This window comes from Artemia franciscana, chromosome 17 (genome assembly GCF_032884065.1).
Source record: "Artemia franciscana chromosome 17, ASM3288406v1, whole genome shotgun sequence".
Taxonomy (NCBI): domain Eukaryota; kingdom Metazoa; phylum Arthropoda; class Branchiopoda; order Anostraca; family Artemiidae; genus Artemia; species Artemia franciscana.
In genome coordinates, this window is record NC_088879.1 from 8402127 (window position 1) to 8419862 (window position 17736).

The 17736-nt window shown below is 33.5% G+C and overlaps 1 protein-coding gene across 3 annotated transcripts in view; it reads left to right on the forward strand.

Annotated features, from left to right (window-relative positions):
- Positions 1-17736, forward strand: part of LOC136037783 (vacuolar protein sorting-associated protein 52 homolog) — a 116716-nt gene that overhangs the window by 85689 nt on the left and 13291 nt on the right. For all 3 annotated transcript variants that reach the window (XM_065720616.1, XM_065720613.1, XM_065720614.1), the window contains 4 exons: positions 2749-2857; positions 7764-7939; positions 14353-14486; positions 16696-16776. In XM_065720616.1, coding sequence (XP_065576688.1) covers positions 2749-2857; positions 7764-7939; positions 14353-14486; positions 16696-16776 — 500 coding nt within the window. The remainder of the gene's footprint in view (positions 1-2748; positions 2858-7763; positions 7940-14352; positions 14487-16695; positions 16777-17736) is intronic.

Genomic DNA, 17736 nt, shown 5'->3' on the forward strand with positions numbered 1-17736 from the left:
ATAACGACCGGGACACAGGGACACAACTACAACGGGGGCGCCGGGGGCACAGGGGGATATATAAATCACGACGGGGACACAGGGAATGTTTGATTAGCAATCACCATCAACAAAGCTCAAGGTCAATCATTAGAATAATTAGGTATAGATCTGAATTCGGATTGTTTTTCCCATGGACAATTATATGTTGCATGTTTAAGAGTCGGTAAATCAGACAATTTATTTATATGCATAGACAATGGGACAGCGAAGAATGTTGTATATTCGCAAGTTTTACGTAGTAAAAACGATATTTATGTACCCTTCAGGTCAACAAAATTACCTTAGTCCTAGAGCTTAGAACATCATTAAATTCTGACGTCAAACACTTTAGTTTCTTGTTTTTTCTGTTTTGTGTAGTGTTTGTTTTGTTTCTTTTATTGATACTCCGCTTTGATTTTTTGTAGCGGGTCAAAAATAAATTATTATTATTATCATTATTATTATATATATATCATCAACGATGATGATGTATAACAGCAAACATCAATGATGTTTATGTGCCCTTCAGGTCAACAAAATTACCTTAGTGCTAGAGCTAATGACATCATTAAATTCTGACGTCAAACAATTCATCTAAATTATAATTTTTTTTTATATTTTGCAAGCAAAAGAAGAGAAAAATACAAGGTGCAAAAGAGCTTTATAGTTTTATCAAGTAAATAGTTACTCTAAGTTAGTTTACGTGTAATATTTCTAGGCATTTTAGAGAGCATAATCTTTATTGCATGTAAGTATTGTGAAATGCATCGGAATATAGAGTATATTAAGCAGCTATAAAAAAAAACCTTAAAATACATCTTAAAAAATATATGTATTATGTATAAAAATACTGAAGAAAAATATTGCCAGAATGAGCTTGAAACTTCTACCATTGCTTATGAACCAGATACATCACCTCATCATTGTTTCTTTGATATTTTTGAAAGCACCAGATTTATAATTGATGAAAGTCGTTATTATTTTGTTCAGTGTGTCAGCTTGAAGGATTACCTTAACGAAAATGGGCCAATATGTCCAAAAACAGCCTTGAATATTTTGTTACAGATGACTGTGTTGTTGAAAGGAATGAATGAGTCAATAGAAAAAAACCCAGAGGTTTGCATTTGCGACTTTCAAATTGAATATATTACTTTTAAAGTAAAAATAAAGAATTCACACACCATCAACACTGAATCTTACAAAACAGAGGCTGTTACTTACTTTTTGCAGAATCTTGGCACTGTGTTTCTGTGTATGATTCTTGGAATGGATCCACACAATAAGACGCAACCTCTTGATGAAAAGCGATTTTTGACTGTGATTCGTAGCTTCAAAAATTCAAACGAAATTTGGAGTATCACTAAGTTATTATTCAACAACAATGAATCTAATTTAGCTGATATCGAAGGAAAAGTAAGAGAAATTATCGGTAAATGTACCCAGTGTGAAGAAACAGCAGAAATTGATTTCGAAACAAGGGTTTTACAGAGGAAGCAGAACGGTGAAGTTTCGTTTGATTTGTCTCGCATTTTCTTGCCGTATATTTTCCAGCTAAAGGAATTCAACGAAAAATACTGGCTCACTGGGAAATTTCTCAAGGAAAGGTGGCTTCAATCGAAAATAGAAGTAGTCATTTGCAAGGAAAATAACAGATTTGGATGTCTTAAGCGCGTTTCCTGCTCTGAATGCTGCTATGTCTCAACAGAGGGAAGTAATAGGCCACTAGAAATTGAAATGTTGTCACTAGTTCAAAAAATCCCCAAAACTGTTCGATTTTTAGATTGGTTTCGGCTCGGAAAAGAGTATTGGATAATAACCGAATACGTGGAAGGAAGTCAGAGTCTTTGGTGTTACATAAATGAACCATGGGATCAGGGTAAAGTGGGGCTGTATAGTGAGGCAGAACGTTATACTGAAGCTGCAAATATTCTTCTTAAGTTGTGTTCTATATTAGTACGAATGGAAGAAAACGAAATTTCACATAGAGATATCAACGCCAATAACATTCTTATAACTGACAACAATGATGTAATTCTCATAGATTTCGGATCTGCTCTGCCAAAATCGGCTGAGAATTTATCACGAGGTGGAACTAGACAAAAATGGCCAGAAGAAGCATTTTACGATTATAATGCAAATGCGATTGAAATTTTCAGCTTAGGAATTTTGTTTCTTGAACTAATTTCAGGAGAAGATTTTGACTATCCGACTAAAAAAAGAATACAAGAGTGGTTCAGTAGCGAGTCTAAATCCCACTCCCCACGTGCTTTACATTTTCTTAAAGAGGTGCTAATGCGAGAATATCAAGGGCTAAAGTATACACACATAAAAGATATTGCAGGATTGTTACAAGAACTGTTGGAGGCTGAAAGGTTAGAAAAAGAAAGTTACCCTTTCACCATTACGGAGAAAGGGTCATCGTAATTTAGTTTTTTTTTTTTTTTTAAGGTTTGGATTTTCAATATTTTTATTAGTTTATTCTGCACTGTGGACGGTCAAGTGGAGGTTTTGACCGAAATATTTGTATAATTTTCAATTTTTTCACTGGCCGTTTATTGTCCTCGTTCTTTTTTTCTTTGCGATTTTGTGTTTCGTCATGATTTGCCTGTGTGGTCTTGAAAATTATTAGTCATGGTTGTCAGGTATGAATAGACGTAAGCAAAAATGCTGTTTCATATTTTTGGGTTACTTTACGTTAAAAATATTGTTTTACCATTTAAATTTCAGTTTGGGGAAGCAGTAACTAAAGAAGATTTACTTGGAATTGAAGAGAATGTCAACAGAGGTTTTTTTTCAAAGCCCTCCCTGAAGCAGAAGAGCACTGTTTTCACTGTTGGTGAGTAATAGTTGTATCTATTTAGCATTAATTAAATGAGACATAATTAGAATAAAAAAGGGCTATCTTACTTAGGCTTTCTTGACAGCTTTAAGAATGAATGAGTGAAATATTTTATTACCCATCAGCACACAAAGCAAAAATGATGGAGTACAAAGAGAAAGAAAAACAAGAAAAAATAAGAAAAAACAAATACAGAAACTAAATGCAAAACTACATAACACCGACTATAGACAATTTAAATAAAATCCCCCCCCCTCCCAGGGATTGTCCATCTTTTTATTACACAGGCTAGAGACCAGGTCGTTAACACTAACAATTGGGTCAGCAATTAAACATTTTTCAAAAAGTTGGTGGTAGGGAACTAAGTAAGGAGTGTCGCGGCTCAATAATAACCGAAACTCTAAAAAATGATTCATATATCAAAAGAATCGGCTTAGCGTGCTGATTCCCGATATGTAACATTCATTAAGTTTAATATTACGCATCAAGAGCTACAAGCCTGAGAATATTTGCCTGATTTTCGAAAAAGGGGGAAAACATCCTCTAAAATTCAAGGAATCTTAATGAAAATCATACCGTCAGATTCAGCATATCCTAGAACCCTATCGTACAAGTTTTAAGCTACCATCTGAAAAATTTTGAATTTTGTTGTTTTTTTTTTTGCCATAAGAAAGATCACGGATGCGCGTTTATTTGTTTGTTTGTTATTGTTTCTTGATTTTCATGTTTGTTTTCCCCAGGGGTGATCATATCGAACCAATAGTCCTAGAGTATTGGGAAAAGGCTCATTCTAATGGAAATTAAAGTTGTATTGCCATTTTTAAGTGACCAAAAAGATTGAAGGGCAACTATCCCACTTCCACTCCCTTTTTTCTTCAAAGTCGTCAAATCAAAATTTTGAGAAAGCCGTTTTGTTCAGCATAGTTGAGAAGCTCAGTAACTATGTCTTTGGTGATAACATGCCCCACAGCCCCCTGTGGAAAGGATAGTAAGTCGTGAAATTTGCCCATTCTTTACTTATAGTATTTGCTATTGGCGAGTATACACACATTTCTCCAGGGGGGAGGGTTAATCTTCTGATGGAAAGATTTTACCCCGGGGATAACTTTCCTTGGGGGGTCTGGGAGGGGGGGGGGAACTTTCCTAGGGAAATTTTACGCTGGGGGAATTTGCCGGAAGTTCAATGGAATTTTTTTTTGTCTAACTTTACCGGGTTAAAATATTCTCGTGTATTTTTCCATATGGGGTGGGGAATTACACGGGAGGAATTCTCCATGGGGGAGTTTTCCATGAGGAGATTCTCCAGACGGAATTTTCTGGGGGATCAACTGTTTATTAGGAGCCGAGGAAAGGCATTTTTGGTAAGAATTTTCTACGAAGGGGAGGGGGATTTTCAAATGAAAATGTGGTAAGAAAATAATTTCTTGCGGAAATTCAGTGCGCAAGAAATTATCCGGGGGAAATTTTCAGCTAGAATGGAATTGTCTGTGGGAATTTATCTGGGGAGGGGGTATCTTACGTGCGAAGAAATTTCCGTGTAGGGATTTTCTCTGAGGGGAAGGAATTGGCCATGGAACGGGAGTTAGATTTCTCGGCATTAATTAAAAACTGTCAGAAATTAAATTAAAAAACAGCAGTTTTTCCAACTGAAAGTAACGAGCAACATCAAAACTTAAAGCGATCAAAGATTATTACGTATATGAAGGGGTTAGCCCCTCCTCAATACCTCGCTTTTTACGCTAATTCTTCTTTTCGAACGTTTAAAAAGGCTTCTTATTCTAATTAAGCGGCCCTTGTGTTTCAGGAGTCATTCTTTAAGAACTGGGACAAAAAGTCAAACTTTAGTGTAAAGAGCGAGGTATTGAGGATGGGACAACCCCTCTCATATACGTAGTAATTTCTGTTCCTTTTAAGTTTTATGTTGCTGCTTGATTTTAGTTGAAAAGGCCATTTTCTTTTTAATTTAATTTCACAAGGATACGATTTGGAGACCATGTGAGGAGTTAAAGAAGGGACTTTGTAAGTTTGAAAAATTTTCTCTAGTTCATAAAGGTTATTCATTCAAATTTACTTGAATATTTGCATAAAATTTTACTCCTGTCCTGATTTAACCGCAACAAGGGCCCAACATGTCAATTATGGGGGATTTTATATGCATTTGAGGATTACCTTTCCCTATCAGGCCATAAATATTTCTCGCTTGAGTTGGCTTTTAATTTCAGTAAACAAGATACAATCACCTAATTATTACAACAAAATTAATGGGTGTGCTTTTATTGCTGTTTTTTTTTATGGTATTGATACAGTTGTTGTTATATCATGAAATAGACCAAACCGTAAAGATTCTTATAGAGCACTTTTCAAATAATGATGAGTAATATTCTATGGCATATAATTAGGGAAAATACGCTATGCTACTTAGGTCTCATTGACAGTTATAACTTCATTAATTAGGACTATTTATTTTAGCTTTAGTATCACTATCTTGCTAGAGATACAACGAATGTATTAAAGGAGTTGAGTCATACCCCCGTCAACAGAGGTGGTTTTAGGAGGGAGATGGGGCACTTGCCCAGAACGCAGAAATTTCTGGGGTGCAAAATTTCAAATACATAATAACTATCATTTATAGTTATTATGTAATTTTTGAAATTTCATTTTGATTGAAGTATAAGCAAATAGAGTATAGATAGAAGTATAGATAGAAAATAGATAGATAGATTGATTGAAGTATAGATAGATAGATAGATAGATAGATAGGAAGTATAGATAGAAGTATAAGCAAATAGAGTCTGAAATTTTCATTCTACCCATATCTTTTCCCATGTATAAAGTAAAAAGTGTCAGATTTAAATAAATGAAAAACATTCTTAATAAGTAAAAATAAAAATAATTTTTTAATTTGGCCTAATAATGTTTGGGAGACAGGAGGAGGGGTGCTTATCAAGATTTTGCCATGGATTCAAAAGAGGCCAGAACAGCTTGAGGCCAGAACAGCTACTGTTCTCAGTTGATTTTTAGTTGATCTTTAATGATTTTTAAATAGATTTAAAATTGATTCAATGTATATTTTTTCCGCTTATTTTTATTTGGTTTTATTATTGAATGCTTCCAGCTTTAGAAGACAATAGACGACGAAAATGAAACATGATAGTTGCCAAATCAAAAAAAAAATGTTGCAAAAACCTGAAAATATAAGCTAAGAACATATGGTACTGACCTTATCATTCCTGAATCAGCTACAAATGGCGTTTTTCTTCACTAGAAACTTTAAATTTCTAGCGCGCTTTTAAATTTTTGGTTACTATGAGCCATGGTTTGTATTTCTCTGGTCAAAAGATTTGGTCGTCTCATTTTTTTTATCAAGATTGGGAGCTGTAATTTTCCTGTATGAGTTTTCAGCAATGGCCATTCTAATTGTGTAGCCTATTTTCATTTTGATTTGACGCCATTTTTGAGAGATTTCAGTGTATTTTTTTTGTTCCCACAAATTTGTTCTAAGAGCGAACTTTTACCGTTAAGATTAATCAAAATCATCCTTTTAGCCACAATTCTTTTCTCCCTAGAAATATTTTTAAGCCTTTTTAAAATTTTAAGCCTTTTTCGGCCCTATATCTAAGGGCCGTCTTCAGCAAAGAAAATAATAAACAATAACACACTTACATTTATTGTAAGTGTGTTATTTGAAATATTCAAATAGGTTTTGTTTGTTCACTGTCGGGGAAAAATAAGTCCTCAGTATTCTCTTTTCTGTATTTATAATAATAATAATCTAACTCTTACCCACAAAAACATATAAAAGTATTAAAGTGTGGAGTAAAAACAATTAAATACATACAAAAAATGCAAAACACAAAAAATGAAAAATAATGACTAGAATTTTTTTAAATTAAATAAATACAAAAAGTTTAAATAAACACACACACAAAATAATGAACTATAGAGAAAAAAAAATCAACATTAAATACACAAAAGAAACGAGACTAAAAAAAAAAGTCAGCCAATGAAAAGATAACTATAGAAAAAAAATTACAAGATGATTGTGTGGAGAAAGCCCAACAAGAGTAGTACCTGAGAGCTTCCTGTGTAGCTTTTCCAACTTTATTGTTATTTATTGCTATTTATTGTTTCCAATTTCAGGTACACCATTTTTACCAATTAGAATCCGGTTACCTGTTCAAGGAGGAATGAAAAAGAGACACCCATGTCAATATATATTGTATCAATATTACAATATATTGATACAATGTAAAATATATATTGATACAATATATTTGACACAATGTAATATTGTATCAATATTATTGATACATTCAGCGTATTTCAGAAACGTTTATCTTATAGGTAGCCTAAGAGCTTGGATGGAATTTCTTGAATTCTTGGTTATAAAATAGAACGATTCAAATAAGCATATTTAATAAAAGGAGCACCTTTCGAAGATCTGACAACAATGTCTTAAATAAATGCTGTAATAATCCAGAAATTGTCGTGTTTGCTAAAAATTTCTCAGGCCTCTAGTTATGGCTTTAAAATCTATATTTGATTGAAATCCTTATATTTGTAATACATATAGTCTTTCTTAAATTTTATAAGTTTATTTTAACAGAATATTCATTTTATCCTTTAAAAATGTTGGGTATGGTTTGAAAATATATTACAACACTACGTGGCCTTATAAGACTATGTATGCTTAGTTAGTTGACTGGACAACTTCATAGGCACTCGTTAAAAGATTGGTTAAATCACTGTAATCATTTTTTTCTTTAAGTTTTTGTATTGTCAACAGAAACTTTAAGTGTTCTCTTGAAAGAGATAAAAATTTTCTTAGTTGGTAGCAATTAGTTTATTAGTTATTTTATTGATCATTATCAATCATTAATTATTTACTAAATTAATTTTTCAGGATCTAGAGGAGATGTGCTAACGAGCGATCTAGAAGCCCCGATAATTCTCCCTCATGCTGCCCAAAAGGCTGAAATACACTATACATTTGAGGCCTTATTCCGCAGTATGCAGTTCTGCCTTTTGGATAATTCATGCAGAGAATACCTCTTTATTACAGAGTTTTTCTGTATTCAGGTTTTAATTCTATTTATGTTTTTTTATGCATAGATTTTAATTTATTTTTATCTTTTAACTTTACATATGTTGGTTTTTCAATTAATTTTCTTTTTGCTTCTTAATTTGGAAGCTATTTAAGAAAATTGCATTTGACCTTGAAAGAATCCAGTCTATTATGTAACTAGGATAATAGATAGATATATAGATTACTATATAGATAACTAATATAGATAACCGATATAGATAACTAAGATAACTTGATTGCACTACATTTGGTAATGACCAATATTACCAAATGACATTTGGTAATATTACCAAATGACATTTGGTAATATTACCAAATCACATTTGGTAATAATTTAGTTATTTCCCTTAAAATTGGGTGCTACAACTAATAAAATTCCCTTTTTTTATGAATTATTGTCCTACACAAAATATATAGAGATTTTAGAAACCTGAAAGACATTCAAAACATTTCAAATGTATAATCAATATAATCTACTAGAATTTGTGCTGTTCTTGTTATATTTTTTCTGCCGTGATGCCGCAAAGGACATCTGATAAGATAGGATGCTTCCATTATTTTCGTTATAAGTTGCAAGGTGGTGCCTTGCTATAAATAATGCTAACCTATACTTAGTCTTTTCAAAGTCCAGAATTATCCTAGTTTTTTTTTAAAGCTAAAGATGTCAATTTTTTGTATTTTTATAACTGTGCCGGCTAGAGTAGGCTCATTGGCTTTTTAGTTTATGTCCATAAATTTTTTTGCCACATATACTACACTTGTCTGACCATGGCCCAAAGAGGTTTTTACAGCAATATATATGTATCGATTTATCTGTAAAAAAAACAACTATAGCTCAGTATTATTTTAGTTTGAAAAATATCAGGATTCCTGTCGAATCTTTTCCAGTAGTTCGGGGTTAATTATTAAGGACTTATTGCACTACTGATAAGCTCAAGCGAAATAGTCAATGTGTTGGTTTGGTTTTTATTTAGTAAAATAAAACTAATGAAATAAATAACAGCAGAAATTTGCCAAGGATTATTAACGTAAGCCATTTAAGTTATTTTTATGGCACTTGGTATTAACCAAGTGACATATAGCGATCGCAAATTCTGTTGGTCTGTCGGTCCCGGTTTTGCTACTTCAGGCACTTCCAGGTAAGCTAGGACGATGAAATTTGGCAGGCGTATCAGGGACCGGACCAGATTAAATTAGAAATAGACTTTTTCCCGATTTGACCATCTGGGAGGAGTGGGGGGCCCGTTAATTCATAAAAAAAAGAAAAATTGAAGTATTTTTAACTTACGAACGGTTAATCAGATCTTTATGAAATTTGATGTTTGGAAGGATATCGTGTCTCAGAGCTGTTATTTTAAATCCTGACCGGATCTGGTGATATTGGGGGGGAGTTGGGAGGGGGAAACCTAAAATCTCGGAAAACGCTTAGAGTGGAGGGATCGGGATTAAACTTGGGAAAAATAAGCACAAGTCCTATATACATGATTGACATAACCGGAACGGATTTGCTCTCTTTGGGGTAGTTAGGGGGGGGGGGTTAATTCTGAAAAATTAGAAAAAATACGGTATTTTTAACTTACGAACGAGTGATCGGATCTCAATGAAATTTGATATTTAGAAGGATATCGTTTCTCAGAGCTCTTACTTTAATTTCCGACCGGATCTGGTGACATTGGGGGGGGGGGGGAGTTGGGAGGGGAAAACCTAAAACTTGGAAAACACTTAAAGTGGAGGGATCGGGATAAAACTTGGTGGGGAAAATAAGCACAAGTCCTAGATACATGATTGACATAACCGGAACGGATCTGCTCTCTTTGGGGTAGTTTGGGGGGGGGGGGGTAATTCTGAAAAATTAGAAAAAATGAGGTATTTTTAACTTACGAACGGGTGATCGGATCTCAACTAAATTTGATATTTAGAAGGATATCGTGTCTCAGAGCTCTTATTTCAAATCCCAACCGGATCTGTTGACATTGGGGGGAGTTGGGAGGGGGAAACCTAAAACTTGGAAAACACTTAGAGTGGAGGGATCGGGATGAGACTTGGTGGGAAAAATAAGCACACGTCCTAGATACATGATTGGCATAACTGGAACGGATCCGCTCTCTTTGGGGTAGTTGGGGGGGGGGGGTTAATTCTGAAAAATTAGAAAAAATGAGGTATTTTTAACTTACGAACGGGTGATCGGATCTCAATGAAATTTGATAGTTAGAAGGATATCGTGTCTCAAAGCTCTTATTTTAAATCCCGACCAGATCTGGGGGGAGTTTTGGGTGGGGGAACCTAAAATCATGGAAAAGGCTTAGATTGGAGGGATCGGGATGAAACTTGGTGGGAAAAATAAGGAGACGTCTTAGATACGTAATTTACATAATTGGAACGGATCCGCTCTATTGGGGGGGGGGTTAATTCTGAAATATTAGAAAAAATGACGTATTTTTAACTTACGAAGGAGTGATCGGATCTTCATGAAACTTCATATTTAGAAGGACCTCGTAACTCAAATCTCTTATTTTAAATCTCAACCGGATCCAGCGTAATTTGGGGTAGGCAGTTGGGGGGACCGGAAATCTTAGAAAATACTTAAAGCGGTGAGATCAGGATGAAACTGGATGGGAAGAATAAAAACTTGTCTGAGACACGTGACTGACATAACCGGACCGGATCTGCTCTCTTTGGTGGAGTTGGGGGGGGGGGATTTGGAAAATTGAGGTATTTGTAACTTATGACAGGGTGACCAGATTTTAATGAAATTTGATATTTAGAAGGATCTTGTGCTTTAAAGCTCTAATTTTGAATTCCGACCAGATCCTGTGACATTGGGGGGAGTTGGAGGGGGAAAGCGGGAAAATTGGGGTATTTTTATCTTACGAATTGGTGATTGGATCTTAATGAAATTTAATATTTAGAAGGCATTCATGTCTGAGAGCTCTTATTTCAAATCCCGACCAGGTCTTTGACAGTGGGGGGGAGTTGGATGGGAAAATCTTGGAAAACACTTGGAGTGGAGGAATCAGGATGAAGCTTGGTGGATAGAATAAGCAAATGTCCTTGATACGTGATTGACGGAACCGTACTGGATTCGCTCTCTTTGGGGGAGTTGGGGGCAGGAGTTCAGTGATTTGGCGAGTCAGATGCTTCTGGACGTGCTAGGACGATGAAAATCGGTAGGCGTGTCAGGGACCTGCACAAATTGACTTGATAAAGTCGTTTTCCCAGATTTGACCATCTGGGGGGCTAAAGGGAAAGGAAAAATTAGAAAAAATTAGTAAATAATAACGAAGACCACACTGCCTTTCCATAATACAACAACAAACAACAAAAGTTCATGGCTGAACTTTTCGTTAAGAAGTAATGATATTTTAAAATAAAAAATGGATTTTTAACTGAGAACTTTTATTGTAAGTGTTTTATTGTTTTTTATTTTTTCTTTGCTGAAGACGGCCCTTAGATATAGGGCCGAAATATTCAAATAGGTTTTGTTGGTTCACTGTCTTGGGAAAAAAAAAGTCCTCATTATTCTCTCTTTTGTTGTTGTAAAAAATTAGTTATTTATAACTTACGAGTGGGTGATCGGATCTTAATGAATTTTGATATTTAGAAGGACATCGTGACTCAGAGCTCTTATTTTAAATCCTGACCGGCATTAAGCATCTGATTTTCCTTTTAAATCAATATATTGATTCATAGAATTTTGTTAGAGCTCATACCATATGATCTCTTGGCTCTTCTTGCCTCGTCACAAGTGCCATATGAGCTCTTAGCTCTTGTTATTTGTTTCCTATTTTGTCGAGTAAAACAAAAAAAAAATAACATACATAAACATATACCATACATGACAATATATAACAATAAATATAACAATAAACCTAAAATACGTATAACATACATAATCATGTAACAGACATAACATATATAATAATAACATACATAAACTTCTATGAATTAACAGTAACAAATGATAGCTCATTTTATATCCCACTTGGCTTCATTATCCTGTTTCCATTTCTGTTAACGTAAGCCATTTAAGTTATTTCTGCATATTTCCTATTTTGTCGAGTAAAACAAAAAAAAACTAAAATCCATAAACATATAACATACGTAACAATATATAACAATAAACACAACAATAAACCTAACATACATATAACATACATAACAATAAATATAACAGTAAACCTAACATACATAAACATATACCATGCATAACAGTATATAACAATAAATATAAGAATCAATCTAACATACATACATAATCATATAACACACATAACAATATATAACAATAAACATAGCAATAAAAATAACATACATAAACATATAACATATATAATTATAACATACATAATTTTTTAGGAATTAATAATACCAGATAATAGCTCACTGTATATCCCACTTGGCTTCTTTATCCTGTTTCCATTTCTGTTTCTTTTCTTTTCATTATTTTCTATTTCTTTGGAATAGCTTGATGTTCATTTATTATTATCGTATTTACTTCATTTCTGCAAGTCTCATTTATGTCAGAAAACATTTCGAACCAAGACTATTAAAAGAAATGTTCTATTTAGCTATTGATGATATTTCTGAAGGCAGCAAAGGAACCAGCTTTTTTGGCTTTCTATCTCATCCTACTGCTTTGGCCTTCTTCCTTGCAAACATAGCCTTGGGCAACCTGCTCCCTACGCTGGTTATAGTGTGTACCTTTGGCCTTCGGTCCTTGCACTTTTGTTATTATGCATCATATATTTTTTTTTTGCTTCTTTTTTTTGTTTATGTTTTCGGATTTTTTTTTTTTGCAAGAAATAGTAATAAAGATTTGCAGGAATAGTAAAAAAAATACAATACCGAATGGCATTCGAAACATTCATTTTATGCAAAGCATTTTAAAAGGCTAATCGCTTACCAGGTTTGGTATTTTCATAGATTCTACTAGGTTGCGAAATATAATTTTGTGGATGGATATAAAAACGGTCGGATTTAATGACTTTATTATAAATGGAGCTTAGATAAGTTTCTCAAGTGTCTTTATTCAGGGCCACCTATTGTTGGATAGGCTTTTTTATTTCAACTGCCTCGCTGAAAAATTGCGTAAGACCTTTAACTGGGGCAATAATGGAGGTTTTATCAAACAGAATGAAATGGTGTGAGTTGTCATAGACATGTTGAGCCTAGGCGGAATCAAAAGTCTCAGGCCTTTTGCGTATCCCCACGGCCTTGTCGATTGAGGACATGTGCTTCGATAACCTTCCCCTCAATTACTGTTGAGTCCTCCCAACATAGAAACAGCCGCAACATTAAGTAAGTCTATAAGCATCACTACCCAGAATGGGGCTGGTTTCATCGTTTCCGTAGTTGAAAAAGCTCTGTATTTTCTTTTTAAAGTGACATTAAGATTTTTTTTAGGATTTATAGAAAGCCTACAAATAATGATAGGTATTTGCATTTTTTTCTTCCAACCACACCCTTAATATCTGTTCATTTCAAATTGCAATAACACTGGATTTCTCTGGCTTTATAGTATTCTTTTTATAATCATATAACTTCCATTAATAGATATGCGTTGAAGAAAACAGGAAATGCGTTACAATGCACACTATATTCGCATATTTGAGTCTCTCCATAGGACGTTCATGTTGATTACTGAATATAAATCTAAAATATCTTTCATCATTTGCTCTTTGTTTTTTCTAGCTTTTGTTCCTGGTTTTCTTTGTGTTATTAACCTATTTTGAGATTCTACCCTCTTTTCATTTGTTTTTCCTGAACTGTTAACTTAGTTTGGTAATTTCATTATTCCAAATTTGGTTTTCTTTTTTCTGAAGTATTAACCAATTCTGGTCTTTACATTATCCAAACTTTTTTTTTCTTTTTTATTTTTTTTGAATTATTAACTCATTTTGACATTTGATTATTGTAGTCTTGTTTTTTCTTTTTCGGAAGTATTACCGTTTTAAATAGTTTCAGTATTCGAACCTTATTTCCTCTTTTCATGAAATATTAATTTATTTGTGTTTTCTCATTGTTGATACCTTGTTTTTATTCTTATTATTTTCCTATATTGTTCTTATTTTGTTTTTCTTTCAAGCTAATAGCTTATTCTGGGTATTTCATTATTCTAACTTCGTTTTTTCTTCCTCTAGTTTTAAGTTATTTTATCATTCCCATTAATCTAAGATTGTTTTTCTTTTTTAAACGCTTTTTTCAAATTTTGTTATTTAACTTTTTTTTTTAATTGTTAACTTATTATGGTATTCTTATTATTCTGACCTGGTTGCTTTCTTTTTTTTGAATTATTAACTTATTTTCTTTTGTTCAGTATCCCTTTTTTTCACTTTTCAAGTAAATAATTTATTCTTCGATCCTCCATTCAAATTATTATTTAAACCTCGTTCTGCTTTTTTTTCAGGGTCCCACTGCCCAAGAATATTTTATGGAGGCCATGGGAAAAACTCTACAGGCCTACAAAAAACTGTTAGAAGATTACATTCCAAACGCTTTTGACTCTATAGCTCTGTTTCTGTGCATTCATTTAGTTTATAGGTTAGTCTTATCCTCTATGCTTCTTTTCCACTATGCCACGAAACATTTCACATTAGCATATCTTAAAGGTTTATTTAATTTATATTATCTTTACGGAGCATGTTTTATACGTAAGATAGGCATTGCCAAAAAGAATTGAGTTGCACTTGGAGTTTTAGAGTTATGTAGGCTTATGTTATGTCATGTAACACTCTATCGAAATAAGTTAAAAGAAGCAGTAAAAGGACTTTTTGTGGATGAGTAATTTTAATTTTGAAAGTGAACTTTGTTGTTTATTATTATTTATTAATCTATTATTTATTAATTATATTATTAATAATATTATTTTGGCACGATGTTGGACTTTTTCACATTAGCATATCTTAAAGGTTTATTTTAAGTTATATTATCTTTATGGGAGCATGTTTTATACGTAAGATAGGCATTGTCAAAAAGAATTGAGTTGTACTTGGAGTTTTAGAGTTACGTAGGCTTATGTTATGTTATGTAACACTCCATCGAAATAAGTTAAAAGAAGCTGTAAAATGACTTTTTGTGGATGAGTAATTTTAATTTTGAAAGTGAACTTTTCATAGAAAGCCTTTTACGCTTAATTGTCGAAACTTAATACACTTTTACGAATTTCTATGTATATTCTAAATTTTTGCATTTTGAACACTTTGCCTGTGATGATTGTGACGACTTTTGATAATGATTATGATGGCTTCACGGATTTTTTGCATTAGCCTTCACGGATTTTGCATTAGGGAGGCTATAGAAATTAAAAAACATATATTTGCTAATCTTTCAATAAATAGAGACCCGGGGAATTTAAATATTGACTCAATTTATGATTGTCTTTTGAAAAATGAACCAACAGTCAATAAGGGAATTAAAATTTTACACAATCACCAGGGGACAAGATTACCTACTAGACCAAAAAGAGTTGCTTCAGTAATAGCTTACAAGAGGATTATTTCGCAACAGAATAGTTAACTAAGTTTCAATTTTCGTAATTTTTCTTCACTTGCTTTGATGTTCCCATTAAAGTAACTCTAATAGCTTCTTTTCCCTATGTGGATCAGTAGCGACAATTGTATTTATTATTATTGGTGGTGGTTTTATTTGTTTTTAGTTTAGTATTTTTTCTTTTTATCTTGTGCTGAGGACGCATAGTTTGGATACAGGCGAAATATCCGTGTTATTTTAGTCTTTCCTCTCTACTGGCCGCAGTCTCGTTTGAGGTTTTATTTTGTGGATTTTTATCTCTCTTTGTTGTTTATTATTATTTATTAATCTATTATTTATTAATTATATTATTAATAATATTATTTTGACACGATGTTGAACTTACTGGCACTTCTGATTGGATCTAAGTGGCACCTAACCTTTGCTAATAGGCATAGCAACGCTTATACCGTATTCCAGTCTTGATCGTGTAAGCTATGTAAAATAGTGTAGACCAATCGGTGAGGGCCTGCTTGATCAGCCATATGGCTCAGACGACCTTGGATTTAACTACCTTCGTGTGAGGAATGAAGTTGAGATTCATGTCAATCACAACACCGAAATAAATTCGTCGTCTTGGAATATTGGGAGAGGGATCATACTAACGGAATTAAAATTTCTAATACCCTTTAAAGCGGCAAAAAAGATCATGCCTCGGAAGATTACCGATTTTCTGCTATGTCGTGCCGCAAAACCAAAGTTTTGGTCTGACTATTGCTGAAATTCCATCGAGCAAAAATGCGAGATAGCCAATCGTTGAACAGCTATACTATTAATGTTTTTTTATTTTTTTTGTGTGTGGAGTTTTGTTTTCTTTGTCTGTTTCTTTATCTTGTTACGCGACACAATAATAAGTTTATTAGGATCTCGTGAGTTGTGTTCCGTGTTATTCACATTCTGACGATTATATAATATTCTCAAGTGACCCTTTTTGGAATCTACTTGAATTTTTTTCTTAATTTGCATTACAAACGAGTAGTTGATGAGTAATAAGTACAAAACATGATGCAAACCAACAGAATCAGTAAATTTTTGTATGTAGCCTAGGGCTATATCTAGCCCTATCCTTCGTAAGTAAAAAGCCTCACAAAGGCAAGCAAAATCCCCTCCCCCTCTGAACAGAATTTGGGGTCTTGTCCCGCCTCCAGACTCCATTTGTGTATACGTGCATTTAGGAACATTCATATTTATATTTTTTTAAATTAATTTACTATTCTTTTAGATACAAAATGCTATGTCATAAGAGAGCTGTACCATCCTTAGATAAATACTGGGACTCCCTTCATCAACTTCTATGGCTAAGGTAAGCGAATCTCTTCTGGCATGCGTTCTAAGTTTGTTCGTTTGCTTTTTGTTTTTTTTTTTTTTTTGGGGGGGGGGGGTGAGGGTAAACTCGAAAAAATATTTGAATCCTATAGAAAAACAGGCAAACTGTAAAAATCGTGATATTCTAACTTTACATGGTCTGTCCTCAGTGCCGATAAAAGGAAATTGAAAGACGAGTTTTTCGGCCGCCTCTGTCATGAAATTTTTGTATTTCCTTTATTTATTTATTTTTTTTATTTACTGTTTTTGGTTTTGTTTTTGTAGCGTGGGACCTGTGCCGTTTTCTTGTCATCTTATTCTGGTTATGTAGCCTTGGGTTCACATTTTTCCGCTTTTTTCTGATATAAAACGACTCACGCAGAGCAGGCCCAGTATAAGTACAAATAGCTCAGGAACATCAATATAGCTCATTTATGTGTTGAAACCGAGCAGGAAAATCGGAAATATTGGAATTAATTAAAAGCTGCATATTTTATTCTTGTTATTTTTCTATTCTCTTTAATAAATTTAATTTCCAATCGCCTTTTCAGTTGAAAACTGAATTTTCCAATTATTTGTCAGTTGAAATATTTCAGTGCAGTCGTTGAAACGTCCTAGCGCATAAACTTGCTGTAAAAACAGGTAAATCCTGACAGGAAACTGAAAAAAAATTGCTTCGTGAAGAAATTCAGCTGCGTGGATTTAGATTAGTGTTTTTGGTAATCCTTGGGTAATTATTTTTCTTTATCCGGTGCTGCGTCCGGACTGGGAACATAGGTCGAAATAACTTCCGTTTCTCCTGCTAGGTATGTTTCACTGTTTTGTCAGCTTTTCACGCAGCAGGGCCATGCAAGGAGGTGTACTTTCACTTAGTATCTTTAATTTCAATGTTACCAGTGTAAGCACCAGTTGCCACCAGTGTGCCAATACCAGTTGCCACCAGTGTACTTCCAGTGCC